This window comes from Rousettus aegyptiacus, unplaced genomic scaffold (assembly GCF_014176215.1).
Source record: "Rousettus aegyptiacus isolate mRouAeg1 unplaced genomic scaffold, mRouAeg1.p scaffold_m13_p_8, whole genome shotgun sequence".
In the NCBI taxonomy this organism is placed as follows: Eukaryota; Metazoa; Chordata; class Mammalia; order Chiroptera; family Pteropodidae; genus Rousettus; species Rousettus aegyptiacus.
The window spans coordinates 35,049,598-35,064,129 of record NW_023416311.1 but is presented as its reverse complement, the minus strand read 5'-3'; the positions used below and the strand labels follow the sequence as shown (position 1 = coordinate 35,064,129).

The 14,532-nt window shown below is 34.0% G+C and overlaps 1 protein-coding gene across 4 annotated transcripts in view; it reads right to left on the bottom strand.

Moving 5' to 3' along the window:
- Positions 1-2,744: 2,744 nt before the first annotated feature.
- Positions 2,745-14,532, bottom strand: part of CEP120 (centrosomal protein 120) — a 68,461-nt gene continuing 56,673 nt past the window's right edge. For all 4 annotated transcript variants that reach the window (XM_036225592.1, XM_036225591.1, XM_036225590.1 and 1 more), the window contains 2 exons: positions 11,135-11,280; positions 2,745-6,795 (listed from right to left, as the gene is read on the bottom strand). In XM_036225592.1, the coding sequence (XP_036081485.1) occupies positions 6,561-6,795; positions 11,135-11,280 (381 nt within the window). In that variant the 3' untranslated portion in view covers positions 2,745-6,560. The remainder of the gene's footprint in view (positions 6,796-11,134; positions 11,281-14,532) is intronic.

Here is a 14,532-nt window from a genome sequence, read left to right as displayed (position 1 = left end):
TCTTTACTATTGATTACATAAAAGAATTGGGGACCCACTGTCATATACACTGTTCACTAATAACCAAGAAGGGTATGGTCTCTCTCCAATATATCATAAGGACGATATTGATACAATATATAACCACATAGAATTTTATACTAAACAAAGTACTTCCACATAGTGGATATAGCTGTGTGTGTGTGTGTACATACAGTTACACACCCCTTAATGACAGGCATATATTCTGAGAAAGATGTTTCTAGATGATTTCATTATTGTGCAAACATTGGAGTGCACTTACACAAATCTAGATGATACAGCCCACTAAAGACCTATGCTATGTGGTTTAGCCTATTGCTCCTAGGCTACAACCCTGTCCGGCATGGTACTGTACAAAACAACACAAGATCAAACATAAGAGAAAAAGATGCAATCAAGAGACGCAGTAAACAGGAGATGATATGAGGCTGTTGCTGGTGCAACGTGGCACAGTTTTACAGCAAACTTTTTTTATAAGTAGAAAGAGTACACTCTAAAAAAATGATAAAAAGTATAGTATAATAAATAGATAAACCAGTAACAGGTTTATTATCATCATGCATTGTGTACTGTACATATTTTTGTGACTGGCATTAATTTACACCAGCACCACCACAACCATGATAGTAATGCATTGCTCTTCATCAGTATGTGGTAGGAATATGTCATCTCCATTACTGTGTGTGCATGCGTGTGTGTGTGTGTGTGTATACACATATGTATATATAGTAAACGTATATCATATATATAAAAGTATATATATGAGGATGAATTCCTCAATTTATTTGATCTCCTTCATTTGGTAGGATGCACTACTGGGAATTGCTAAATAGGTACATTTCAAGTTTAGATTCATGCCAGAACATACCAGGTTGATAATTACTTCTCTTGTGTACGTATACTTCTGGAGTCACAGATGTGTTCGGATAGATCTGGACAATGACACTGAGGCTCAAGTGATAATGTAAGAGGCAAAGAATAATAGCAGAACCAGTAAAACCACCTGACAATTTCACAGATAAGAAAAAGATAAGGTAGACCAAGGAAAATTGGGGTGTGAGCTCTTCTGTCCACTCTTTTTTCTTTCTTTTTAAAAGGGTTTTCTAAAGGATCTTTTAAAAACAAATTTTTGGTGTCATTTGTTCCTAGCAAACATACATTCACAGAGAGATAAGTGAAAAAGAAGTATCCATTAATAATAGAGGAAGAGACGGTAGGCCAAATCTGAACTGGGAAATATAATTTCCACTGGTGAAAAAAAGACTAGGCTCAATTACTTCCAAAGACTGTAAAATTATTACCTATTTGGTACCTTTTTTTATCCTTGTGCAAATTTTACAAATTTCAGTTAGTTAGCTAAATAAACTTCTGTCAGAAACTAAGATGAGACCATTAATCTCACCTGCTAGCAACGAAACTAAGTCAGGAATTGAAATTTCCTTCCTCAAGGCAACAATCAGGTGAATAGCCAGTCTGACGCACTGTCTCATCCAATCTAAACAGGATGACTAATGGTATGCTCTGGATGTTACTGCCTCAGATTCGGAATTTGACATACCACCTTGAGGGCATCACATTTTGCATACAATCTGCACTGAACTCAAGTAATGCAATAATAGTCTGCTTGAAATTCAGAATTTCTCTCAAAAAAAGTGGAAATTTTAGTAAACAAATCTTTCTCAAATTTTCAGATTACAGAAGTCATGGAAATGAAACCAGTTTTTTAATGCTTATTCCTGCTCGATCTATTCCCTAACATGAGAATTTATTAAAGAATTGAGCAATGAATGGATTGAAAACCTAGCAGGCATAGCCTCTCAGTATTGGATTGGCATTCACTAAAATTTACAATAATGTCACAGTAGGATTTTGCTGTAATATTCCTTTTGCTCTAGTCAATTTTTACTCTAAAATAGAAGAAAATTAAGCACTCATCCAGTGTATCTGTATGCTTTTGACTAGTTAACATGTTAATCAAGAAAAGGGCTGTGTTGTCCAACTATTAGATATGTTATTTGGAAGAGGAAAAATATTTGTCTATGAATTTGTAGATAAAATGTTTCCAAAAAATTATAAATGGGCCCTATTTTAGTTCTCTCCTATTATGAATGACGGGCTTAACATTCTTAGAAACCTTCGGAATGTGACTACATCTTTAAAAGCCTCCAGGGATTACTGTACATTAACGTATCAGAGTCAGTAAATTATCTATAAATTAATCTTTCTAAACAGTTTTCCATCCCCCTTCAATTTGAAAGCTAAACTTCTGAGTCTCTACTTCAGCAACTTTATATCTAAAGAGCCTACATCTGTAAAAACATTTCTAATGAAAACACAAAGACAACCCCTAGAGAAGCAAATAAAATGAGATTTAAGTATATAGCAGCCTTTCTACAGTTACATTCCTAACAATAGTGGATACTAATTTGCTGCCAAATAGAGGTTATATAACAAAATCAGTGAGCACTCTAGTTCTCTTTGTTTTCAGTGAAAAATGTTGATGCTTAAACAATTCTGTATTTCCCCATTTATACTAAGATAGTAAAGTTACCTCTTTGAGTCACGGAAGCAGAGGGCCCGTTTGATAGGAATAATTGTAATTTGCGCTTTAGAGTAGGTAGTGGCAGAAAAAGCACATGCTGAAAAATTTGGGCTCTGTCTACACCACAGTTGCCAAAAACACAGATATCAAAGACAGATTTAAATTTTCAAGTCATAACATATAAAAATTATTCAACCAGACTTTATTCAGCATTCCCACACAAATCACTTTATCAGTTAATAAGACCACCAGCCAACAATAAAACTTTAGCCAACAAAAAGCTTTTAAGCCTAATTTAGGGAACTAGTAATTCATTGTGAAAACTTCTAATTTACAGCCATGATGTGGACTAGCTGCTAAATTAAACAACCGGTGTTTTTTTATTGTTGTGTTTTTTAAAGAATAACAATACATTAAGTTTACAAACCTGAAGGCATTACAATTCCACATTTTCAAGGATCCTCAAATTTACTTTTAGGAGACAGGATGAAAAAGTAGCCATTAATTTTCACTAGTTTAAGATTTTGTTAACAATGGGGATACAAACAATGAAGTATCTGATCCATCCATACATCAAGGACTGAGAAGACAGTATCTTCAAAAATGGAGATAGGCGACTCGTGTGCAGAAAACTTTCAGCATGAAACACTGGGTAGACAGATTCGAGGCCAAGTTTGAAGCAAATATTTGTTTTTAATTGTAAAATATACATAAAATTTTAACCATTTAAAGTGTACAACTGAGTGGCCTTAAATATATTCACAGTGCCATGCAACTATTTCCACTACCCATTTTCCAGACAACAATCTTTTGTTCATCTGCTTCTTTATGAATGCAGCAAATACTGAGTGCCCACATGTAGCAGGCACTATTTTAGTCCTGACGTATAGGAGAAAGTAAGATAGACCTGATTTCTCTCCTCATGGTCATTATGTTCTGGTTAACTATGTTTCTCATTATCACAAAACTCGATAAAACATATGGAAATGTGTACCATTTTGATTAAATACAATGGCATGACACATGCCTTGTATCAGTAATCCAGTTGCAACGCCACAGGATTGCTCAGAGTTGTTATAGCAGAACATTATCTGCCTTTAACAGTTTTTGGTCACTGCTTTAATAGGTAATAGACAGTAGGACAGTTGAGCTATAGTCTTAACTGATGGATAAATGTTATACCCTTATGTTGGGTCATATAACATAGAAACTGGTCACAGAAAACTACTTCAGGTTTTCTAATATTTCCAGTTTTAAATATTGATCTGGGCTTTCATTTATGTGAAATGTCCAGAATAGGCAAATCCAACAGAGACAGAGAGGAGCTGAGTGGTTGCTGGGGGAGGGAGGTGGGGGAGAACGAGGAGTGAATGCTGAGTGTGGGGCATCTTTGGGGGATGATGACAATGTTCCAGAATTAGATAGTAGTGATGGTTGTAGAACTGTATGAATATACTAAAAGCCACTGAACTATATACTTTAAAATGGTGAATTTTATGTTATGTGATTTATAGCAATAAAAAAAAAATCAAGTTAGGTATTTAGTCAAGCTGACATAATGGTAGGGAGAGGCCAAATTTTAAAAGTCCATGTGTGCTACCAGAGGACCCTTCTTATAGACCTTAAGAACCAGGTCCGTCCATTCTGAGATGGCTGAGGACAAGCAATATGTGCCAAGGTGGTCTGAGAAAGCAGATTTCGTTGGGGCAGTATCTGGACAGAGCAGTACGTGCACAGGAAAGTCATCTGGTCAGACTGGAGTGTTCTACTCTTAATATGTTTGTGCAGTGCCCCAAAACATCCTTAGATAATATTCAAACTCCCACATCTGCTGGATACAAAAGGAACCCAAGTCCACGTAGAAATTCCTGGGCTATACCTATAAAGGAACTCTTCAAGTTTATACAGACAAGGTACTACATATCCCTCCCAGGCAGTATGTGCCAACCTCAGAAGGAGAAATTAGACTTTCTCTATGAAAACGAATCACAAACATTTTAAAGGTGAAATTTATTCCACATTGAAACAGTTGATAAAAGGTTAGCTGTTATATGTGGTAATGAAGAAACGTATTCGCTCACTTGCTCCTTCTTTTTCACTTACCGTGGTCATCATACTCAACCCCCAGGGACTGACAATAATTCAGTAAGGCGATCAGCGTAAATATGTTAAATGACACATACGAATGAAATGGCTGTTGCTGAAGGACTACAAAAAGGTGTTAAAATTCCAGACTTCCGACTTTAAGACATATAAAAAAGTATATGCAATGTAAGCACTTAAAAAACAAACACACAAAGTGACTGGGATACAGGAAGTACCAACTACATGCCCATTCAACTTAGAATTTTAAAAAACTGCTTAGAAATGCAAAGATACATACAATTGTGATTTTATTTGTTAAAATACACAGCCAAAAGTTCACTTTACAGAAGGCAAAATAAACCACACATCCATTTTAGAAAAGTCTTTTTTGTTTCTTTAAATCTGAGGCCCCCTCTAGTGTTTGAAAACAGTCACACGCAGTGCGACTGAAGGCGTAGTCACCATATTTTTTACCCGAGTCTTTCCGAAGCAAAAATACTTGTTTCATTCATGTGGCACAAAAATCAATGAGAGAAAATGTCTAACCATAATTAATATTTAAAATTCCTGCTATGATTCACATATTCATTATTCTCTCATTCAGTAATTTCTTTCTTTGTTATTTACTCCCAGGTTGTTTTTAGATTAATACTTTGTTAATAAGGAAAAAAAAAGTATAATGCGTGTAGGGACTTCTAATATCCTGAGCAAGAAATATACCTCTTTGGAAAACAACAGAACATTAATTTAATGTTACCAAAGAGCCTATCGTGCTTTTATGGACGTTATCAGTACATAGCATATATATACTACCTAAAGTGTATACTTAAATTTATTATATTTAGGAATCAGAAATTTTAAACTACATATTTTAAGACTCACCTAATCTGTAAATTTGCTAATAAACCTTTTCAGTACTCTATAAAAGGGCATAGAAAGTATTGCTTTGAGGGCAAATGTTGGCTCTGAATATGATGTAAAGGAATTCTTAAAAGTTTATAGAGACATGGCATTACATAAATCCAATGACTTAATCTCATGTACTTTTTAAAAACGACTGATTAAAATTAGGAACAGAAAAAAGTTTTTCACTCTTTCTCACCTAAAGTCTTTAAGTGTCTGTTTCATGTTATATTACAGAGTTCACAACTAGTCATACTATTACTGGAAAATAAAAAGAGATCACTATTTTCGACAAAAGAAAACAAGGCAATCTTGAGCAGAGATGGACAAGGAAGACCTTAAGCTATGAGTTCATATTCTTAAAAGTTAAAAAGTATGCTGAAAATTTGAAAATTCAATAGTTCTCGAAACAAGTTTAATAGTATTAACTTTATTTAAATAAATGACTAATTTGCCATTCAATATTATCATATGGCTTCTCTGCATTGAACCTGCTTTTGGTTTTCAAACCTGTCACTTGCAAATGTTATAAATTAAAAGAACAGGACATCTAAAATGAGTTAAAAAAAAAACTGGTTACATTTATAATTAGTCTAAACTTTTAGGATATCTATATTCAAATGAATAGGACACAACATTTTTAAAGTGCAATATATACTCTTTTGGCTCAACATGCCAAGTTATATAACTGGAAACTACTACAGTCATTTCTCCTAGAACAAATTTAGTGAAAAGATGTTTTTGAAAGTTAGCCATGAAATTAAAAATTATGAGAAACACTGAAAGGTCATTTAAAATGAGTACATAAAATGCAATTACAAATAAAACCAGAATGGGAGAGGTAGCATAAAGTAAATAAAATCAAATAAATACTATACAATAGTATATAAAATTGTGCTTATAAAAAATTGAAAATGGCATCTTAAAACATCCATGTTCCCTTCCTTTGAGGGTTTTACAATGAAACGAAAATTTAGACCTGGAATCTGTAAAGATTTTCCAAATGTTATTAATTACCGGTATTGTTTTTTGCCAAAACCTCTCTGATCTGTCGGTCAAGTTCACTTATTATTCGATCCTCGTGATTATACACACCCGTCCTCATCAAAGTATCCCTTTCTTCTATTAGGCGAGTCAAATAATCATCCAAACCTTCTTCCAATGCATTGCCATGTGGGCTATCCACTTTTCCACTTGCAATCTCTCTGGAATCTTGGTACTGTTTTTGTTCTTGTTGCCTTAACCTGAGAAATCAAGAACAAAAACCACTCTAGCAGGCAACAAATATTGTTTTGGTTTTCTTAACAATGCCATTTAAAAACAAAATGATTTAATGGTAAAATACATTTGTAATAATATTTTCAGGAAGAAAACAAAAACTACTGTTACATTTGGCAGGTCAGAGTTAGCATACTTATAAAAAAACAGTTTTAAAAGCAATACTTGTTTTTCTTATAAAATACATGAAAAATGTAGAAATTCTAGAAATATATAAAAAGAAAAGTAAAATCACCACAATCTTATTCAGAGACAACCAATCTGAGTAATATTTTTTTTTTGTATTTCTTTTCAATTAGTGCACATATTTTAAATATTTTTCTAAAAAATTATATGCAACGCTATATACTATTTTTTCACTTATTAATATAACAAACGTTTTCCAACATCATTAAATATTCTTCTAAATGGCTTTATAACATTCTATCATTTAGATGAGCCATTATTTAATCATCCTTTATTGCTGATCTTTAAGTTGTTAAATTTTTGTTGTGTTTGCTGTTTTGAACATAAAATTTTCCTCTAAATTCATTCAACATTTATTTGTACCAAACAGTGATAGGTTTGGGGAATACTGCAGTGAAACAAGAAGAAAAGTCCCTACTGTATGGAGATTATTTCAGTAATTATTCACAGAAAGTGAAATGGTATAAATGTGAATGCCTGGGTTAAAGGGCAGGTACATTTTAAGACTATAGATATCTTCAAGTGATGTTTGTGATAATCTCACCTAAAAAGAAAGAAAGGAAAGCAGGTAGCAGCCTGGGATTTGGGTCTTTCTAATGGAATATTGTTAATCATATTGCCTTGAAAATGGAGAGAATATTTAAGGATAGTAAGGCAAGTTTGGGCACGGAGTATGTTTTAATTTAGAACATACAATTAAGACATAACTTTATACTCATCTATGTAACTGGCTACAAAAATGTTTTAATTTGCAACTACTTCTGAATTGTCTATTTTAAATAAGATAAAGCATTTGAGTCTAAGCCCCTGATTCTAGATGGTCTTCAGAGGCAAACCAATGAGAACAAAATCCACTTCTGAATTTACACAGGCAGCAGGCAAGAGGGAGGAAGAGCCAGTGAGGAGTAAGCCCTGCTCTGACAGACAAGGAGAAGTGGGTCCCAGTTCATTTGTTCAGGTGACTCTCTGAAACTCAAACTGACTTTTAAGATCCCCCACAAAAGAACTGAAAATAGAAATATGCAGTCCAAGGACACCAAATATCTCCATTTGTTTTTAGAAAAAAATCCTAAGTAGTGAGGGCACCGTGTTTTGGGACTGGGCGGAAATCATGTGGTAATGGGATACTGGTACCAATTTGAGCAATTGATGTGGATTGGTTAGGGAACATTTCTAAATAGCTGTTTCCCCTACCCTAATTTTTCTAGTTCTCTTGGAGGAAGAGGTCCTCCAGGCAAATTAATGACACATAAAACCAAAGGATGCACCAGAAAATTCAACCATTTCCTTGTTTATCCATATAGGACAAATGGAATTTCTTCACATCTAATAGATTATCCCTACCAAATCTTCACGAAGATGCAAATCATCAATTATGACAACTATAGGATTTCAGAACTTTGTAACTGATGAAGCCCATAAAGTTATCAAAAGAAACTTTACTTCACTGACAAACACTCTGTCTGGACTCCACTCCCATACTTTTGCTAGGAACCTACTGCTTTGTAGAACTTCTGTTAAATTCCCTCTCACGCTGAACTTAGTATGCACCCTTATACTTTATAATAACTGGCTATGCTTCTTCTCAAGAGGATAACCTATTTGCTTTTTTAAAATATGGGAACCCTCCAGATATGTGAAGACAGCTATCTCCTACTCTGTCTGCAAATTCTCTCAAGTTCAACATTCCTCACTCTCCAAAACACTTCTCGGTCACATTCCATTGGAAGCTCTCTAGGTAGCTGACTTCCCTTACAGTGTCATACATTGGTTAAGAACACTCTTAACAGTGATTTTACCGATGCTGAGTACTGAACACAACTTCTGTGAATGTCCCTAACTGGACTCGGTCTTTGGCAGCAATGTCATACTGTTGTTAGTGGCCACTTAAATCCTCCTAAGCCTTCTCACATGATTTTTTTTCATATCTTGCCCATCACTTAAGAGATTTTTAAACAATTTATACAGAAGACAGCTTTTGTCTCTAATACATTTAATCTTGTTGGTTTCAGTTCTGATCCTAATTTAATAACATAGTAATGATAAGATTCAATTTTGTATGACCTACAAATTTGATAGGCAAATGGCTATCTTCATTTAAGCCAATAAAACAGTACTTAGCAAACAGCAGAGGCTTACTATATGATTGCTGGAATGAAACCAAAGAAGTGCTGTGCAGTCACGCATCGCCTAGTGATGTGGCAGCCATCGTATGACTAGCAGCATGTGGGTCCATCATATGTAGGACCTACATGCTGCTAGTCAAAAAAAGTATAGCACATACAATTATGTATAGTACATAATACTTGACAATGATAATAAACTATGTTACTGGTTTATGTACATACTATACTATTTATCTTCATTTTAGTGTACTCTTCCTATTCATTAAAAAAAAAAAAAAAACAGGTTTGCTGTAACCAGTATGCCCTGCTATGCCCACAGCAACCTCATACATCTCATGTTTATCGCGTCCCTTGATTACATTATTTTCTCTTGTGCTTGATTTAATCTCGTATTATTTTGTACGGCAACATACTGTACAGGCTTGTAGCCTAGGAGCAACAGGCTCTAGCACAGAGCCTGAGTGTGGTAGGCTACACCATCTAGGTTTGTGTAAGCACACTGTGATGTTCACACAATGATGAAATCACTTAATGATGCATTTCTTAGAACATATCTCTGATATTAAAAAGTGTATGACTATATGATAGCAAAATTTTGAAAGGCAAGAATCATGTTATAATTTGTAACATCTTCCCAATCTACAACATAGTAGACACCAAATAAGTATTTGCTGAATAAATAGAGGATAATGACCTGAACTGAGTCCTGTAGCATGGCACTGCAGGCTTTGACCTTTACTAACTGATATTAATACATTAATATTCTAAATGTAGTTATTTAATTCAGCTCTAAACCCACGTAGGTTTAATGCCTAAGTTTTCTCAGCCCATACATGGAGATGTCATGGGATATTCTGTCAATGTCTGTGCTATGGTCTGAATCGTGTCCCTCTCGAAATCAATATGTTGAAGCCCTAACCCCCAATGTGATGGTCTTTGGGGGAGATGATTAGGTTTAGATGAGATCATGAGGGTGAGGACCTCATAATGGGATTAGTGCCCTTATTCGAAGAGACATCAGAGAACTTGCTCTCTCCCTCACAAGTGAGGGGACAGTGGGAAAGCAGCTGTTGACAAGCCAGGAAGAGAGTCCTCACCAGAAACCAACCATGCTGCCATGCCAATCTTGAACTCTAGCCTCCAAAACTGAGAGACAATAACTTACTGTGGTTTAAGACAACCAATCTATGGTACTTTTTATGGCAGCCCAAGCTACGACAGTATGCTTTGGTGAAACAAAATTAATATTCTCTTAATAAACTAATAAGCTAAATAGTCTTACCCCAAACTCCCCTCTATAAAGACTATAATTTGTTCTTATGCTGTTTCCTAATGATGCCTTTTGTAATAAGAATAATTCGCATTGTAACTAAGATGAATGTCACATTACAGAGAAGCCCAGAGTAACATAGCCTCTGGAATCCGATTTGAACTCTGGTTCCAGGGATTTACTAGCTGTGTGACCTTGGAAAGGGTACTTTAATTTCTTTAATCCTTGGTTTCTTCATCTCTAAAATGGGGAAAAAGTTGCTTTGAATATAAAAGAAAATGAGATAGGGATGTGAGGCATTTAAAATAAGGCCTGGCACATGGTAAGGACTCAATAAAGAAGAGCTATTGTTTATGTTAATAATTAACTAAATTTAAAATTTCTTCTACTTTTTGTAACTAAAAGTTCAGTTTAATCAAGTACCTTGAAATAGCAATACTGCTGAAAGTCACATAAAAATAAAATTTAAAGTACTAATGTTATGACCAGAAACAAAAAGGCTAAATAGATCTGGCATAGCTACATTCATGGCAAAAAAGCTGAGTGAAATAATGGTCTTTGGCATAGATTATCTATTGTACAAATCAGCTACATTTTATATATGATCTACTTTAGTTTTGAAAGACCTGATATTATATTTTTCCCTGAGGCAATGACCAATTAAAAAGTTGTCCTATAACATTTGTTTTTGTATGAAGATATGTAATGTTCTAGTTACTATACCTGTTCAATTCGTTTCTAATATCCAACAATTCTTGTCGCTCAGTTTTAACTGTATCTTTTTCCTCAGAAGCCAGGTAACGTAGTCTCATCTCTTCCAATTCTTCCTGCTGTTTTTTAAGACGGGCCATTTGACTTTCTTGCTCCTGCTTGAAAGAAACAAACAAGCCAGATCCTTAATATTAGTAATAAATATGTCATATGACTTTGACGCGTGATTATAATCCAATTAGATACAGCCACACACTGCTAATTCTGTGTGTTACACATTATCCAGAAATGTCCTTCTCATTATAAGCCATAATGCTTCATGGCCCAATCACTGACTGAGGTTAGCTGAATATCTTAAGAAAACAGAAAGTGAAGACAAGAAAAAGTCTGCTGTCAACAAAATGAGCTGCCACAAGGCCCGGTGGTTTGAGCAAGCATCTAAGAAATGGTTAACTTACAAAGGTGTACCAAGTAAAATTTAGTAACTGTCCCTATACTGGTCACTAATTTCAATCTCACCTCATGTAATAATATGCTTTTCCACTCTTTTCTCCAGGCTCATATAAAAATCTATGGCACATGACAAAATTTCTTTAAAAATGTGTAACATTCCACAGAATGGATATTCTATGAATTTTCAGCCACTCTCTGAATAAGAGACTTTTGGTATTACAAGCAATGCTGCAATAAAACACCCTATCATCTAACATTGCTCACGAATCTTTCTGTACATTCCTTTAGGGAGAGGTGCTTTTCTTTCTTTAGACAGAACCCCAAAATGGGAGAGCTCAATCAATAGGTATATGTCACCTATTTTAAAAACAATTAACATTTACTGCCAAACCACAACTGTACATTTTATAAAACTTCCCAAAGTGAACCACTCGCATAACCACCATTTAGATCAAGAAACAGATTATCAGAACCCCAGAAGTCCCTCTGTGTCTCCTCCTAGTCACTAACCACTCATTTTTTACCAAAGATTACAACCCTAGCTTCTAACACCACAAATAAGTTTTGTATGCTTTGAACTTTATATAAGTGGAATTGAACAGTACATATTACTTTATGTCTGGCTTCTTTCACTTAATATTGTTTTTCAGATTCATTAGTCTTATGTGTAGTTGATGATTTACATTACTGTGTAGCATTCCACTGAATGAATATACAATTTATTCATCCCGCTGCTAAGGAAAATTTGGGTTATTTCCAGTTTTGTATTATAAAGCTGATGTGAACATTACGATACATGCCTTTTGGCACATATATGTACGCATTTCTTTTGGTTATATACCCAGGATTCAAACTGCTGGGTTATAGGCTATGAGAATTTCAGTAGTAGTCAATTTTCAAAGGTAGTACAAATTTATAGTTCCACATGAGCATTTCAATGTTGCATATTCTTGCCAACACTTGGTAATGTCAATTATTTTTTTCATTTAAACCATTCTGATATGGTATGTAGTGGTATTTCACTGTGATTTTGTTTTGCATTTTTTCAAAGACTAATGAGGTTGAATATATTTTAATATTTTTAATAGCACCTGGGTATATTCTTTTATAAAGTTCAACCATTTAGCACTTTGCTGTACTTGGCTATCCATCTTTCCTTACTGATGTTTGTAGTTTTTTATGTATACTGGGTAAGTCAACTGTCACTTATTTAAATTTCAGATATTTTCCACTAGTCTTTGTCTTGCCTTTTCATTGCTTTAATGGTATTTTTGACCTAATTTTAATATAGTCCAAATTTATTCTTTTTCGATTAGTGCCTATAAGTCCAATTTAAGAAACTTTTTGACTGCTTCAGTCCTGAATATTCTTGTTACTCTCTTGAAGCTTAAGACCAGCAGTTCACATGCAATAGGTTCTGTGTATGGTATGAGATCATACTTCTTCTCCCCATACAGAGCTCCAACTGACCTACCAACATTTACTAAACTCCATTTCCCTCCATGCTTGACAGCATTAACCATCATTTGTCACCTCCGTTCATATACATATAAGGTTTGTTCTGGACTCTAACCTGATCTATTTCTCTACACCTGCATTAAAAGTGTAGTGTCTTAATTACTGTAACTCTTGTAAAAATAACTCTTTGATATCTGAAAGTCTACCTTTGGCTTAAAATGTCCTTCATAAATTTTCTTATTGACTCCTGCATTTTCATATACATCTCAATTTCTATGGCTGAAAAAAAGTCCTGCTGGGATTTGATTATGATTATGCTGAATCTACAGATCAATTTTGGCAAAACAAAACAAAAAAACATCTTTACAATATTGATTCTTTAATCAGTGAACATGGTTTGCCTCTTCAATTACTTGAGTCAACTTTAATTTTGTTTAATATTTTTCTCTATATACTAAGAATAATATCTTTCTGTGCTCCTAGGAATTTGGTAATTTTAGATATTATTGTAAATGGTAGGGTTTTAAAATTCTTTTTCTAATTGTCTAGTATAAATAACTGATATTCACATACTGACTTTGTTTCCCACAAACTTGCTAAACTCATTAATTCTGGTAGATCATCTATAGGCACTTTCTTGTTTTCTAAATATATGTGTCATCTGCAAATAATGGCAGTTTTATTCTTTCCTTTACAACTGATACACCCTTTCTTTTTCTTGGCCTATTACACTGGCTAGAACCTTTAGTACAAGGTTGATAAGAAATGGTGATAAAGGACATCTTTCTCTCATTCCTGGTCCTTATTTTAAGAAAGACAAGTTTTATGTAAACAGCCTTTATTAGATTAAAAAATTTCCCTTACATTCTGAGTTTGCTAAGAATTGTTATTATGAATGAGTTTTTCTGCATTTTTGGTATCATCACTTGATTTTCTTTTATTAAGGTAGTAAATAGCCAACTTTACCTTTGTTTAATAAATTTCACTGTGATGTTTACAAGTTTAATATCTATATTCATGAGACTGGCCAATTTTGTTCTTCTAATATCCTTTTATTAGATTTTAGGACAAATATAATGCTGTTCTCATTTAAAAAAAAAAAAAGAGTAAGAGATGTTCTCTCTTCCTAGTTTCCGAAACCATTTAAGATCAGGGTTCTTTCTTTCTAAAAGGTTTACTAAAATTCATATGGGAAGCCATCTGGGTCTGAAACCTTCATTGTGAAGGTTTTTCACTAAAGATTCAATTTCTCTAATAACTATATGGCTACTTATATTTTCTGTTTCCTATGTCAGTTTTGTAGGTTCTATTTCTCAAATTCACATAACATTTTTCATATTATCTTATTCTTATCTCTTTAAATGTCTGTGGGATATGTGGCTTCATGCCATTTTTTAACTCCTGATATTAGGATTTAGTGTCTATTCTTATTTTGTCCTTAAACACTCTTTGCCCAGGGAGGAGGTTCCTTTCAAAGAAATAACTTTTGTCTTTGATTT